This window comes from Ornithorhynchus anatinus, chromosome 6 (genome assembly GCF_004115215.2).
Source record: "Ornithorhynchus anatinus isolate Pmale09 chromosome 6, mOrnAna1.pri.v4, whole genome shotgun sequence".
Lineage (NCBI taxonomy): Eukaryota > Metazoa > Chordata > Mammalia > Monotremata > Ornithorhynchidae > Ornithorhynchus > Ornithorhynchus anatinus.
The window spans coordinates 41,439,267-41,454,956 of NC_041733.1; the positions used below are offsets into that span (position 1 = coordinate 41,439,267).

General features: G+C 59.7%; 1 protein-coding gene across 1 annotated transcript in view; it reads left to right on the plus strand.

Annotated features, from left to right (window-relative positions):
• TMEM164 (transmembrane protein 164) overlaps positions 1 to 15,097 on the plus strand; it is a 71,687-nt gene extending 56,590 nt beyond the window's left edge. The window contains exons 4-6 of the mRNA XM_029067967.1: positions 6,662 to 6,740; positions 11,063 to 11,163; positions 12,220 to 15,097. Coding sequence (XP_028923800.1) covers positions 6,662 to 6,740; positions 11,063 to 11,163; positions 12,220 to 12,426 — 387 coding nt within the window. The 3' untranslated portion in view covers positions 12,427 to 15,097. The remainder of the gene's footprint in view (positions 1 to 6,661; positions 6,741 to 11,062; positions 11,164 to 12,219) is intronic.
• Positions 15,098 to 15,690: the final 593 nt, after the last annotated feature.

Consider the following 15,690-nt stretch of genomic DNA (forward strand, 5'->3'; position numbering starts at 1 on the left):
GACGTCCCTCATCTCCCATGTCACCTCCTCCCTATTGGTGATGGGCCCTCCACAAGCACCCCTCCGCCCCAAGAAGGTGTAATGGGGCGTGGCTCTCTGTGGAGCACAGATTTCAGAAACATCTCATTCCTTCAGTGTCGTGTTTATTGAGTACTTTGTGCCAAGCACTGTATTAAACGCTTGGGAGGTTACAGTACAAGAATGAACAGACACATTCCCTACCCTCAACGAGTTTGCATTCACCGAGGGCCAGCGTCTGGGGAAGGGGCCCATTTGGGAGGAAGCTGTGGAATGGACAGTTCAGTGGGGCCTCGTTAGCATCTTGTCAGGCTGTTTGCCTTTAGAAATTGGTAGGAGGGAGGGAGTGTGCAGAGGGCTGCCTTTATCTCCAGTTAGAGGGTGACATGACCTAGCTGATTACCAGCTTAATTCTGGGGGCTGCCCTCCTAAGGCCCAAGACCCTTTCTGGGGTGGGCAGCATTGAATTCTTCAGTGGCACTGTGGGATTGAAGACCCAGCTGGAACCCATCTGGGTTCTAAGGAGCCCCACCCCTGACCGGTTTCCCTGAACCTGTCTGAGTGTTCTGGATCTTTACCTCCCAGTTGCAGTGGCCCTGGAGTAAGGAGAAGGCAAAGGGATTTAGGTTTCCCCAACCCCTGGGCTTGCTCCCTGCCCGCTGGGCGGGAGAGTGAGCCAGACCCCGCTCCTTCCAGCATTGTCCCTTTCCCTGGCCATGGAAGCCTCCTGATTGTGTCAAAGACCTGTCCCACTCCCTGTCACTCTCCCCTCTGCAGGTATGATCACTCTCTGACCTGTCCTGTCAGGAGCATGGGCTGGTCTGATCTGGCCCTGCTCATTTCTTTTAGGTTAATGATGATAATAATTATGACATTCATTAAACATTTACTAGAAGCGGAATATTGAGATCAAAAGCAGACCCTGTCACCTGCGGGGCTCATAAGACATGGGTGTGATGGGCAGGGCGAGGCATTTTATCCCCATTTTACAGATGAGGAAACTGAGACCCAGAGAGGATGTTAGAAGCAGCATGGCCTAGTGGATAGAGCACGGGCCTGGGTATCAGAAGGACCTAGGTTCTTATCCTGGCTTCACTTGTCTGCTGTGTGAACTCGGGCAAGTCACTTAACTTCTCTGTGCCTCAGTGACTCATCTGTAAAGTGGGGATTAAGGCTGTGTGCCCCACTTGGGGCGGGGGCTGTATCCAACCCGATTAGCGTGTATCTAGCCCAGTGCTTAGTCCAGTGCCTGGCACATAGTAAGTGTTAACAAATATTAAAAAAAAATGACTAGGACCTGATCACTCATAGCTGGTCAGAGGATGAGACCCCTAGTCTCTTGACTCACAGTTTCATCCTCTTGCCACTAGGCCAGCCTGCTTTCTGCGCTTTTGGTCATGACTTTTACCTCATTTTTTGGATTTCAGTGGGACAAAGCAGAATGAGGTTCTTAGCTCTTTACCTTCCCTCTCCCCTTTGCTTTTTGCTTGGCCCTCCAGAGTGCAGCTGGGAGTCATCAGGCCCGTGTTGTCCTGTACTTTATTACTGGCTGGATTGTCACCTCTTCTAACAAACCTAGACCAAAACCTCTTTGTGGGCAGGGAATGTGCCTGTTTGTTGTTAGTAGTGCTTAGTACCGTGCTCTACACCCAGGAAGCACTCAATAAATACGATTGATTGAATGAATGAATGAATGAATGAATGAATGAAAGAAAGTTTGGTTGGGTGAGGTCTCGTGTTAGGGGATAAGGGGAGTTGGGGAAGTGGAATCCTGGACCTGGAAAGGACCTCATGGTTTACCTGGTCCTGTCCCCCGCCTCCAAGCAGGTAGACACTCACGTCCAAGGTGACTCTGAGTGGATCTCCAGGAAAGAGGAGTCCACATGCTTTCATTCATTCAGCTGTATTTATTGAGCACTGACTGTGTGCAGAGCACTGTAGTAAGCGCATCGGAGAGTAGAATACAACAATAAACAGACTCATTCCCTGCCCACGACGATCTTACAATCTAGAATGTGAGGAGGCAGACCTTAGTATAAATAAATAAATTACAGATTTGTACGTAAATGCTGTGGGGCTGGGAGGAGGGGAAGAACAAAGGGAGTAGATCAGGGCGATGCAGAAGGGAGAGGGAGAAGAGGAAAAGGGGTTTAGGGATGGCATCTTGAGGATCTTGAAGGCATCTTTCAATCTGAAATGGGGGAGAGTAATCATCTGTTGAGGAGCGAGGGCGCTCCAGGCCAGAGGCGGGATGTGGGCGAGGGGTTGGCGGTGAGGTAGACGAGATGGAGGCCCAGTGAGAGGGTTGGCATCAGAGGAGCAGAGTGTGCGGACTGGGTTGTAGTAGGAGAGACATGAGGCGGGATAGGAGGGGACAAGGGGATGGAGTGCGCCTGGGGGTTGGGCCCTGGTAATTGTGTGCTGCTGGACTCGTCTCCATTTCCCCTTCCTCCCTCTGCTCCAGGCCAGCTGCTCTCTCTGCTTATCATTTTAGAAGGTGGCAACCTCAGGCTAGGACTTAGCTCAGGGCAGGGCTGAGTGTGAGTGTGTGTGTTTTGGTGGGGGCTGGTTTTCCCATTTGGGATGAACCAGGTCCTGTGCTTCTATCCTATCTTCATCCCCCCGTTCTGCTGCCGCTTCTCTGCTCCAAAGTACATGTTGCCTCTCTGTGCCAGCCAGGTTCACCAATGTTTCTCGTGGTGCCCAGGAGTTTGCTCATCATAGCTGGGGCTGGGGCGGAATGAGCCCCAGAGCGGTATGATCTCAGGTCTCCAATTAGAACGGCAGCTGCCTGTTTTAACACCAAACAGTGTTGCGGGGACTGAAAATTCAGTGAGGAGACCATTAGCAGCCCCATTTCCCAGCCGGCACCTGCTGAGTGGAAGGGGGAGGGGGTGCAGGGCAGAGGTGCACCTGGCTTGCTGAGGGCCCAGGGAGATCTCTGAAGAGGCCAGGGGACTTGTGAAGCAAAAGAAGGGAGGTGTCGCTGGGGTTCTGCTCTGAACCTCCAGCCTCCGAGACGGCAAGGAAACGGAGACTGTAGGTGATGGTGAGGAGGGAGAGGCGAGGGGTGACACCATCGTCCCAGCCTTTCCGGGCCTGGCCGCTGAGCCCATTATCCCGCAGAGCCCCGGAATGGGCCGGTAGGTCGGGAGGGTGGCCAGGGCCAAAACTGGTCCAGGGAAGTGGCACCCCCACCCCTCAGCACACCTCTCCCCGCCGTGAGGCTGTGCTGGAATGAGCCTCTGGGCCCTTTGTCGTTCTGGGGCTGTGGTTTTGGGGATGGGGGGGTAGCCCGGAGGCTGAAGGGCAGGTGCAGACCAGCAGTCTCGGGGGAGGTAGTGAGGGTGGAAATAATAATAGTGCCAGGCACTGTACTAAACCTGGGGTGGATATAAGCAAATGGAGTTGGGCACAGTCTGTCCCCCGTGTGGGGCTCCCAGTCTCAATCCCCATTTTGCAGATGAGGTAACTGAGGCCCAGAGAAGTGACTTGCCCAAGTCACACAGCAGGCAAGTGGCAAAACTGGGATTAGAACCCACAACCTTCTGACTCCCAGTTCCGCGCTCGAGCCACCACGCCACGCCGATTGTTCCTTGGGCCGTTGCCCGTGTCATTTGGGCACATTCTGACCGCCCGGAAGTTCCTCCTCTCTTGGCCGATGGGCAGGGAGAGCTCACATTCGGAGTCTAGTCCTGCGTCGGCTCCTCGGGCCGGGCCAGCCGGACCGCACCCGCCGCCGGCTGGGGGAGGGAAGGTGGACCGGCTCATCTGGGAGAGAGAGATTACCCCCCTCTCGGAGACTTGCCCAAATGGTTTCCCGAGGCGGTTGCTGTTGGAGAGCCACACGCGCCGCTCAGCAGCCGTCCTCGCCCTGCAGCTGGGCCCCGTCACCCTCGGGACCTCGGCCAGGAACCGGGGTCTGTCCTGGTACAGCCCAGCAGGCCGGGAGCCCCGGGGCTGGGCCTGAAACCCGAGGGAGACACCCGTTCACCTCAGGGGCTAGAGGGCCTGGGCTGGCAGGGCTGCACCCACAGAAGCCCTGGGACCTGAGATGCTCAGGGAAGGGGGCACCCATCAGGCCCTAAAATGGGAGTGCTATGCCACTTTTCCCACGTGTTGCTGCTGTTGGAATTGCCCTGCCTTCTGCCCAGACGGTGGCACCAATCTTTGTTTCCCCTCCACCTGGCCAACTGAAGTCCAACAGTGTAATGTTAGAGCCTGGAGGTGTAGGTCCCAAAGGGCCTTCTGGGCGTTCCCGGGCCCCAGACCCTGGCTGTTCTTGGTCTTGGGCAGGCCGGGGGCAGGTGGGGAGGGAGAGACAGCGTAGCCCCCGCCGAGTTCCCGGGGAGAGGGGCGGCGGGGTCGGGAATGGGGAGACCTCTCCTGACTCGGGCTTGGGTCCGCCCGATCGGGGAGAGTAGCCGAGGCAGCCGCCCAAGTCCCCAAAGAATAATAATTAGGGTACTTGTTAGGTGCTTACTATGTGCCAAGCACTGTTCTAAGCACTCCCGTCCCCGGTGCCGGCTGGGGTTCGGGAAGGTTCTCGGCCTCCTTCCGTTGTGGACGGGACTCGACCGGGGCTTCCGAGGAAGTCTACGCTGAGTCCCCTGCAGAGAGCGAGGACGGGAGACTGGGAGGATAGCGGAGATGTGAGCCCATTGCGGGCTGGGGATTGTGAAACTCCCAAGCCTCTGGGCCTGGAACAGATCTGAGATCAGGGCCCCGGGGCTCCCCACGGCCCTGCCTCCACCCCCCCCCCCCCAGCCTTCACACGGAGGTCAGCATCCAGCTGCTGCCCCATTGTTTCCTGGGCCAAAAGTAGGGACACCCCATCCTGGGCTCTCCCAGCGTCTGGCTCCCGGCCCCGAGCTGGGACTGTGGGGACACCGCGCAGCTGAGGCCCAGGACAAACAGCATCTTTGATGGGCCGGGAAGGCCGGGTTACTCCCTCAGGGAGCCCCCGCCGCCACCCAACAACCCCCACTCTGTTCTCCGGAGGGCCTTGCGTGACAGGCCGCGGAGACCCCCCCCCCCCGCCCCGGCCAGCTTCGGCCCCGAGCTCCCAGCCCCCTCCCAGCCTCTTCTCCGCCCCGGCCTGCCCACAGCAGAGCGCACGGAGGGCTGGGGTCGGCGTGCAGGGGTGGAGGAGGAGGTGGCAGGGTGTTGGTAGTGTGCTTGCTGGAATTGTGGTATGGGTCAGATCTCTGCTCTGGTTGGACTCTAAATCGCAGATTTCATTCCCTTGATGAATGAGCTGGGCACCGTAGCAGGAGCCCCAGGCTGGGAGCCCAGATCCCTGAGTTGTCCCCTAAGCCCCACCACACAATCACGCGCTCACTCACTGTGTCCGTGGGCCAGTTGCCTACCCTCTCTGGGCCGTTTTTGCCTGAATCAATCGATGGATGGTATTTATTGAGCACGTACCATGTGCAGAGCACTGTACTAAGTGCTGGGGAGAGTACAGGCAACCGACCCATTCCCTGCACGGAGACGTAGCCAGTCCACTGCAGTCAATCCGAGGGGGTGACGTCGTTACCATTAATGACGTTGTCCTCTCCCAAGCGCTTAGCGCACACAGTAAGCACTCGGTAGATGCGATTATTGAGTTGACTGATTGAGCCCCAGTTTCGTGCTGCCTCGGAGCTGAGGAAGGTCGGGGCTTAGGCCCAGAGATGGCCGGGGGGGAGGAGGCTGGAAGACCCCGGGGTCGGCCCCCCTGCCCGTGGGCCGTGCTGCGGGCGGGCCCGGGGTGGCTGTCGTTAGTGAGTGATCTTGTTGGGTTTCTGTGTTCCGCTTGCCCTCAGGTAAGTTTCCTCTCCAAGTCCCAGGCCTGTGCCTTGGGTCCCATCCCCTGACCGCCCCAGGCTTCTGGCAGCAGGCTGCCCCCCCGCCCGCCCACCCTGTGAGGGCTGTGCCCAACCAGAGGCCCTTGGCGGGAAACTGTCTGTTCAGGGGCCAGGACGGGCTTCGGGCCCAGGCGGCTGCGGGGTGGCTTTGTGCCTGGGGGCACCACGCGCCCTTTCAGCTCTTTTCCAGCTTAGTGGCGCGGGGCTCGTGAGGCTGCCGCTAACACCGTCGGTCAGCTCACTGGACCTGCCCCTCCCTGCTCCCCGGGCATGGGGGGAGGCGGAAGGGAAGGAGGCAGAGACCCCTCCAACCGTTCCGTGTCGGCGTTAACTGGGCGGTATCCTCGGAGGCCAATCTCCCTCGAGCGCTTCCGGCCTCAGAAGGGCGCAAAGCACAGCTCTGCTGCGGGACGGATTCCTGTGGGGGTTTTGGGAACCTTCCTTAGGGAAGGTTTTCGGTCAGTATTTTCGAGCTGCGGTTGAACCGGTTCTGTGTGCGGTGGCCTGGGGGCAGTCAGCTGGCCACACTAATAATGTTGGTATTGGTTAAGCGCTTACTATGTGCCGAGCACTGTTCTAAGCGCAGGGGTAGATACAGGGTAATTCAGGTTGTCCCACGTGAGGCGCACAGTTAATCCCCATTTTACAGATGAGGTAACTGAGGCACAGAGAAGTTAAGTGACTTGCCCACAGTCACACAGCTGACAAGTGGCAGAGCCGGGATTCGAACTCATGACCTCTGACTGAACAGTTTCTTCCCCAATCCTCACTCTCTCCCCACTTCTCTCCCTTAGCTGCCGTTTGAGTTGGAGGTTTACTACATCCAGCATGTGATGCTCTACGTGGTGCCCGTCTACCTGCTGCGCCAAGGAGGTAAGGCGGCCTCTCCTCCCTGGCCCCCGGCTGGAGGGGCTCCTCCCCCTCCCCCGAGCCCTCCCAACCAAGGAGGTGAGAGAGGGAGTGCTGCCCAGGATGCAGCAACCAATCAGTGGCATACATTGAGCACGGACTGTGTGCAGAGTGCTCTGTTAAGTACTTAGGAGAGTCCAAGTACTTAGGAGAGTCCAACGCGGCAGAGTTGGTCGACACATGCCCGGGACCACGTATCCCCGGGCAGGGACTCTCCCCTACCCCGACTTCCTCTCGCCAGGGGCCTGCGGCCAAGTCCTTTGTCGGCGGCAGAGCCTACCTTATGGACGGGGATAGGGGTCGGGGAGACGTGGAGCCGAGCACCCTCCACTGGAGGGTTATGGGTAGGACCTGAGGCCAGGGCCTTGGTGGCGAGGATGCAAAGCCTCTCCGGAGCAGGAAGGAGTGGGATTCGAAGGGGTGGAAGTGCAAAATGAGCGCCCGGCGCTCAGAACTGCTGCCGTCAGGTGCCGGCTTGGACTCTTGCTGGGATATTTGGGAACGGTCGGTTTAGTGGCGGTGGGAGAGGAAGCCTTGGCCAGACCCCGGCCTTCCCTGCGCCCCTTGGGCAGAGGCAGGGGGTCGCCGGCCTGGTAGGCTGGGATCTTGGACTCTGTGGAAGTGGAGTGCAGGCTGGCAGGTGCGTGAGAATTCCGGGGTCTGGTCCCTGCCGGAGCTTGGGGGAGCCAGTTGCAGTGTCAGGGCGTGGTCTGGGGAAATGGGGTTGGGGGGACCTCTGTTACAGTAGATGCCTCCCCCTGTAAGTGGCCAGGATCCCACTTTCTCACCACCCCGGGGCCCCCAGCCGGGCACGGGCGCCCCCATCAGCAAACCCATCCGCGGGTGATGGCGCTCTATGCCGGGGCTTCCTCAGAGGGCTTGACCGAAGCCCCAAGGGTTGTCCTGAGCCTGGTGGGAGAGCAGTCAGCCGTCGCTCATCCTGAGCTCCCGGGGCCTAGTCTTCAGGACACACCTCCTGCGGTCTCTGACCTCCCCCATGCTCTCCCAAAGCTTCCTCTCTGCGCTCTGATCTCTGATATCAACTCGTGGTTATCTGCTGCCCCCTGTTGTGGGCCGGGCTCCCCTGCTTCCGTGCAGACAGGCCTTTCCCACTGGGCTTGGGAATCCAGGGGCCCTGCGCGCTCCCCCGAACAGCCTCAGGGTCCTCCTCCTGCTGGACTCTCCCGAGTGCTCTGCCCACTGCTTTGCTTTCGGCGATCCCATTGCCCGTACTAACCTGGGAGTTTCCATCCCCCTTTCCACCCTGTCTTTCTTCTCCCTCCCCCTCTCCCCATACTACACCTTGAGTCGCCGGCACCAATCAGTTATATTTACTGAGCACTTGCTGCGTGCGGAGCCCTGTACTAAGCGTTCGGGAGAGTTCACGGTGCAACAGAGTTGGTAGACATGTTCCCTGCCCACAGTGAGCTTACAGGCATTAGGCAGAATGGACAGGTGAACGTGCCCTGCCCTCCCAGGTTCTCCTCCTTGGCATTGAGCAGGAGGGAAAGGAAGAGCAGAAGGAGTAGGTGGGTGAAGCCATCTAGTCCCTGGACTCTGAGCCACCGGGTACTGGAGGATCTGTGTATGTGTACGGGCAAGAGGGAGAGCTATTCCCCATGGAGGCTCAGCCCTGCACCTCCGGGCTTCTTGTCTGAGGGCTCGTGCCCGCCCTCAACTGATGGCCGCCTCACGGGTGGATGGCAGATGGCTTGCGGTGGTGCTGGGGGGGGGCCTCTAATAATCATAATTATTATTCTGATTATTATTATGGTACTTGTTAAGCGCTTACTACGTGCCAGGCACTGTTCTAAATGCTGGAAGAGGTACAGGTTCATCAGGGTGGACACAATCCCGGTCCCACATGGGGCTCACGGTCTTGATCCCCATTTCCCAGATGAGGTAGCTGAGGCAGAGAGAAGTTAAGTGATTTACCCAGGGTCACACAGCAGACTGGTGATGAAGCGGGGATTAGAGCCCAGGCCCTTGTGGGCTCTGTCCACCAAGCCACACTGCTTCTCTTGAAGAGTTGACTTCGGGATTGCTTCCTCCCTTTCCGCTCCTTCGTCACAGTCAATCCACGGAAAGCATCTTCTCGGCAGGAGAATGACTCTATGCCCCCTTCGGTCCTTACTGAACGTCAGTAGCCCTCTGGCTCTCTGGAGAATGGGGGGATATCTCCCTTCGTTCCTGGGCCCCGTGTCTCAGGGTGCAGTGTCTGACACCCCGGGCGGGCTAAGAGGTCTGGGCTAGTTGTGGCCTTTTCAGCCCGGCTTCAGCTGAACCAGCCGGTTCAGGGGCCTGGGCCTCCCTTCTTGGTCAGATGCACATCCGTGTTGTGGGCGGGGAACGTGTCTGTTATATTGTTTTGCGGCAATAATAATAACTGTGGCATTTGTTTAGCACTTACTATCTAACAGGCGCTGTACTAAGCACTGGGGTGCCTGCAAGCACCTGGGATTGGACACAGTCCCTGTCCCACCTGGAGTTCGCAGTCTCAGTCCCCATTTTACTGATGAGATAACCAAGGCCCAGAGAAGTGAAGCGACTTGGCCAGGGTCATGCAGCCGACAGGTGGCAGAGCTGGGATTAGAACTCGTGACTCTCTGACTCCCAGGTCTCTCAAGCTCTTAGTACAGTGCTCTGCACACAGTAAGCACTCGATAAATACAGTTGACTGACTAGGTGGTGGTTGTCATCGGGGCCTTAGAGCAGTTGTGTGTGGGACGCACTAGGGGGCTCTCCCGTTTTGGGGAAGTGGAGGAGCGCTCGCTGCCGATTGCTGGTGGCTATCTGGGTTCTGGCCCCAGCACTGTGCCATCCATCCTGCCCCATGGCCCCAGGCCACTCACCCCATTCATTCATTCAGTCGTATTTATTGAGCGCTTACTATGTGCAGAGCGCTTAGAATGGACAAATTGGCAACAGATAGAGACAATCCTTGCCCAGTGACGGGCTCACAGTCTAATCGGGGGAGACAGATGGACAAAAACAAGACAACATAATCACGGTAAATAGAATCAAGGGGATGGACACCTCATCAACAAAATACTTAGGGTAATAAAAATATATACAAATGAGCACAGTGTTGAGGGGAGGGGAAGGGAGACGGGGAGGAGCACAGGGAAGGGAGGGGAAATGTGTGTGTTGTGGGGGCTAGGGGCGTAGGGGAGGGGGACTGGGTTGCAGTAAGAAAGAGGACAGAGCAAAGCTAAATTTACCACCCTGGGGGACAGGGAGGAAGGAGGTGTGCACCACAGTGATGAGAGACTTAGGAGAAGGAGGAGGGCATTTAGGAAGAAAGGCAGGTAAATTACATTTCAGACACAATAGGTTTAAGGTGTCAAAAGGACTTCCAGGTGCAGCTGACCCAAAGAGAGAAGGAAATATGAGACTGAAGAACAAGCGGGGGAGATAATAAATAATAACAATGATGGTATTTGTTAAGCGCTTACTATGTGCCAAGCACTGTTCTACCCCTAAGTGCTGGGGTATATACAAGGTACAAGGTAATCGGGTTGTCCCACCCGGGGCTCACAGTCTTCATCCCCATTTTACACATGAGGTAACTGAGGTGCAGAGAAGTTAAGTGGTTTACCCAAGGTTACACAGCAGACAAGTGACTGAGCAGGGATTATAACTTCACTTCTCCAAACTTCCAAAAGCCACGGCCACGGTCTGCCCTACCTCACCCCGGTCTGGGACAGGGAGGGCTGAGGTCCTCGTGCCGCTGGACCTGTTGTTGATGACGATGGTATTTTCTAAGCGCTTACTCTGTGTCAAGCACTGTTGTAAGCGCTGGGGTAGATACAAGGTAATCGGGTTGTCCCATGTGGGGCTCACAGTCTCAATCCCCATTTTACAGACGAGGTAACGGAGGCTCAGGGAAGTGAAGTGACTTGCCCCCAAGTCACACAGCCAATAAGTGGTGGAGCCAGAATTAGAACCCACGACTTGTGGCTCCCAGGCCCAGGCTCTTTCCACTAAGCCGTCCTTGCGGAGCCCCACGGGCACGTCAGAAAGGCAGCGGGGCAGAGGTGAGGAGGCTGTGGGGTGAAGAGCACGGGCTCCCAGCCACACCGTCCGGAGCCCTCGTTAGCCTAGGGATAGAGAGCGCTCATCCACTTATTGTTGTATTTTGTATTTATTGTCGTAGTGTGCTTTTTCTAAGTGTTTAGTACAGTGCTCTGCACACAGTAAGCACTCAGTAAATGCCACTGAATGAAGGGATGAAATGGTTAGAAGATGATCCACGCGGCTGACTCTTGTCCTTTGCTTTCCAACAGGAGCCTACACCCCCGAGCCCCTGTCCAATTTCCGCTGGGCCCTCTTGTCGACCGGCCTGATGTTCTTCTACCACTTCAGCGTCTTGCAGATCTTGGGTCTGGTGAGCGAGCGAGGGGCGGGCACCGGCGGCTCCGAGCCAGCGGACCGAGGCCAGGGGGGGCGGACGGGTCCCGGGTGGTCTCGACTTCCCCGCCAGGGCCGTCAGAGCCAGGGCTGCCCCCTCTTCGAATCTGAACTCGACCGGGCGGGGCGAAAGAGGATGGGGAGGAGGAGGAAGGAAGAAGAGGGGGAGGAGAAGGAAGCCGAAGGTAATGGGCCACCCGGTCCCCTTGCCCTGTGGTGGCCAGCTGTCGCCACCGTGGTTCTGGGACTCCGGCCCCCACAGATCCACCAGCCGCCCAGGTGAGCGGAGCGTGGCTGGCGGGCATGAGGAACCCCTCGTTCCCGGCCTAGGTGCCTGGTGACCCTCGTCCCCGTCATCGCCGTCATCGCCCTCCTGCCACTGCCCACGGGGGTCGGGTGGAGCCCACCTCTCGGCTTCAGCTCCGGTCCCCTCCTGGGGCACGCAAGCTTGGACAGGGTGCTCTGCCCCAAGAGCTGCCCGCCTCGGCACCAGCCTCAAAGGGCCAGTCGCTTCTCCGGCTCCCCCGGGGTGGGTCAGTCGGTCAGAGCGCGCCCCGGGACCCGTTGAGGCAGACTCTTGTCTTTCCTGGCCCCAAACCGGATGATTTCCAGGGTGCTGGGCGGCCCCAGGCCTCAGCCCGTCGGTCGGCCGACCGATGCCGTGGGTGACCATGCTGAATTTAACCTGGAGGGAGCGGCTGGCACGGGGCACGGGGGACAGCCCTCCTGGCGCTTCCCCCGCCCGGGGAGGGGAGAGACCGGTCGGCTCTCGCGGTATCCCCAGGGTGCTGAGAGACGAGACGGGAGGGCCCGGCTCCGTGCGGAGCCCAGCTAAAGGCCAAAGCCCATGGCCGGGCTTTGGGCAGGAGCTCAAAGATCGAGGTCAGGTTTGACCCTGGATAGGGAGCAGGGACGGAGGTCTGAGGGCCTGCCCTCCCCCCCCCCCCCAGGGCAGAAAGGCTGCAGGAGGTGGCCGGGGGAGCTGAAGGGAGGTGCCAGGGCCAGGCGGTCAAAGGTCTCCCTGCCGTTGCAGGTCACGGAGGTGAATCTGAACAACATGCTCTGCCCCGCTGTCTCGGACCCCTTCTACGGCCCCTGGTACCGGGTTTGGGCCTCGGGCCACCAGACCCTGATGACCCTGACCCACGGGAAGCTGGTCATCCTCCTCTTCTACACGGCCGGGCCCGTGACCAAGCACCTGGCCGACTCGCTCCGACTGCCCGCCAAGAAAGTAGACTGAGGGAGGGACTGGTCATCGTCGTCGTGGCCGCCCGCCCGCCCCCGGGGGAAGGGCCGGTGCCTGGGGAAACCATCTCACGGGAGGGAGAGTAGCTTGTTCGATGCCTCTCCCTCCCACCCCTTCTTCTCTCCCACCAGACCGTCCCCCTTCCCGGTCGGCCCTCCGGGCCCTCCGGTGGCCTCCGTCTTCTCCCCCTCGCCCTCTGCCGTCTTTCTCACTGGTCACAGGGGAAGATCAGTGGCCTTAGCAGAGGTGGGGGCCTGAGACAGGAGGGGCCAGGGCCTCTCGGACCCTGAGGGTTAGTGGCCTGGGACAAACTCGGCGTAGCTGCTTTTACCGTCGGGGCCGTGGGCGCCCCCCACTCCTCACTGCCAGGGATGCAGGCCCCAGCCGGGGCCCCTCCACCCTCAGCTCTGCGCTCTCCCCTCTGCCAGCGGGAGACCCCTGCCCCGCCTGCCCCCAGCTTCAGGTTTCAGCGTGGGAGCGGGCAATGACTTCCTGTTCCAGGTGTGTCAGAGGGTGGGATGGTCAGAGGGGCGGATGGTCGGAGGAGGGTGGGGGCAGGTTCTTGTTTTTGCCACGGTGCCGGTGTCGGAGGGTTGGATGTTCCGCGGCACGGGGGAGGCGTTGCGGAAGAGGGAAGATGGGGCCTCAGAGGACGGTGGCTACTTCTGGGAATCTCTGTGGAGGACAGGAGTCTGGGCCAGAGCCATGTCATCAGTAGGGTCGTGTGCTCACCTCGCCGCCACCGGAGGTCTTGGGGGCCTCGGTGGGCGGAGGGGTAGGGGCTGTGGTGGGGCTTCCCGAGCCAGGTCCTGCGCCCCGCTAGGAGTCGTTCATCGGTTGGGAGGGCTGGCTGCCCACCACCCCGCCCGCTTTTGTCTCACCCCAGGGCTTCCTGTGAGAGGCATGCCAGGACAGAAGTGGGCAAGCGTCCCTCGCGGCCCGGGGCCCGGTCCGGCAGGCCGTGTGAGGACAGGGCGTGGGGTCTTGGGGGTCAGGAGGAGCGGCGATTCATTCGGCGCCACTCACGATCCCAGGGAGGGGCATCGGTCAGCCTGCTGGTCCAGGGGCGGCTGGGCCGGCCTCAGGCCGCCTGGGTGACCGGATGGGCCATCCCCGGCAGCCGAGTTTGGGGGTTAGGGCTCGGTCTCAGTCCGGTCCGTGGGGTGAGGCTGGGTGGAGAGGGCCTTTCTCTCGCCACCTCCCGCTTGCCACCTTCCGAGGCCTTGGAGTAGCCCCTCGGGTCGCTACGCGAGCCGGGGTCACGCTGGGGCAACGGTGCCTCTTGCGGCGATCTCTTTCTCCTCGTCTCTCCTCTCCCCTCCCCTCCGGGAAAGGGCTCAGGCCCATTGACTTGTCCCCAGATGGGGGGATGTCCGGTTGCTTGCTGAGAGCTCGGCCCTCTGCTTCCTCGTTGCCCCCGTTCCATCCTGCCTCCACGTCACTGCCAAGTGCTCCTGGACTTCCCTCACCTGCCCCCTCCACCTTCTGTGTTGCCACTTTGTGCCTCGCGTCTACCTGGGGACCTGGTGAAGGGCTGACACCTCCGCCTTCCTTCCCGCTTCCCTTCCCGCTTCCCTCCTCCTCCCTTCCTGGGCTTTGGTGAGAGAGCCGGGCCGGGCCGCGAGGGGCCGGGAGCCTGCCCTTTCCAGGGTCGGCCACGGGCTGCAGAGACAGGGTGCACGGTGGCACCGGCAGCTCGGCAACCGCCCCCTCTCTCCCGCCCCCAGCCGGTCCTACTGCTTGAGGATGGCCCCACCTCCCCCAGCCTTGTCCACGGTGGCCAGAGGGCCACGGGCCCCAGTGGGCCCGAGCCCCTGGACCGTTGGGTGTACAGTGCCTCGGTTCAGCCACTCCCACCTCCCTTTGCTGCAACCTCGGTCAAAGTTGGGGTACTTAAGGGCCATCTCTGGTCTTCTAGTGTTGAGTAAAGCCTCACTCCTTCCCCTCAAGGAAAGGCATGGGCTGATCCCCGGGCCTGGCGTCCCGCCCGGGTGAGTTTGGTCCCCGGTGGGACCCGGGTTGGTCCATCCACCCCTCTGGGGGCTGTCATCACACCGGTGAAACTTTCCGCGTGTGGGGGGAGGAAAGGCGGAGGTTTTCGAGTCCCAGAGCACGCGGCCAGGCTGCCCGCAGGAACCTGGCCCGGCACCGGCTGAGCGAGCCCCTGGGGGTGCCACAGGAGTGTTGTGTGTGTGTGTGTGTGTGTGTGTGTGTGTGTGTGTGTCGGTGGGGGAGGGGCAGGGAGGCCAACAGACAGACACGATATGGCCGCCGGTGTTTCCGTCCTGCTGCCCACTGTTTCTGGGGGGCAGGTTTGGCAAAGTCCCGCTTCTCCCCCGGATCTCTTACCGTTCATTCCTTCCTTCCCCGTATGCCCGTTGCGATGCCCGACTGTTGAGAACGGGGTGGGCCTCGCCAGCCTCCTGCCCTCCCTCCCACCCCCGGCCTGGGACCACTAAAAGCTACCCGGAGGAAAGGGTCCATGGGACCCACCCTCCCACCACCCCCAGATCCCGGCCGCGGAGCGGGGGGCCTCCGCCCGCCACTGTGTCTGCAGCTCACGGTTGTGGGTCTTTTGTACGGTGTTTTTGACTTTGTAAACCTTTTGGATGTGCTCAAGTTGTTTTTCAGGTCACATTTGCCAATAAAGAGTCATTTATGTAAACGGAGTTGCCTGGTGGGATGGCTGCGGGGGACTCAGCTTGGACGTTCCCTGGCCATGGGGGGCTCCGCGCTGGCGGAGACGTTTCTGCATTAGACGCTTAGGAGTGGGACCGGGCTCTGGGGCCGCAGGCATCGCCCCCACCCTGAGAGCCGGCCACTTTCCTCTCCCTGCGCCCACGCCACGGGCCCTCGCCAGGAACCCGGGCCCGGCAGGCAGGAGACTTGGGTTCTTCCCCCGGCTTTGCCTCTGCTCGCTGTGTGACCCTAGGTAAGTCATCTCACCAAGCGAGGTAATAATAATAATAATAATAATAATAATAATGGTGGTGGTATTTGTTAAGCACTTACTATGTGCAAATCACAGTTTTAAGCACTGGGGGCAAACAAGGTGATCAGGTTGTCCCACGTGGGGCTCACAGTCTTCACCCCCATTTTACAGATGAGAGAACTGAAGCGCAGATAAGTTAAGTGATTTGCCCAAAGTCTCACAGCTGGCAAGCGGCGGAGCTGGGATTCGAACCCACTACCTCTGACTCCCAAGCCCGGGCTCTTTCCACTGAGCCACGCTGCTTCTCTGAAACCCCGGGGGCTGTT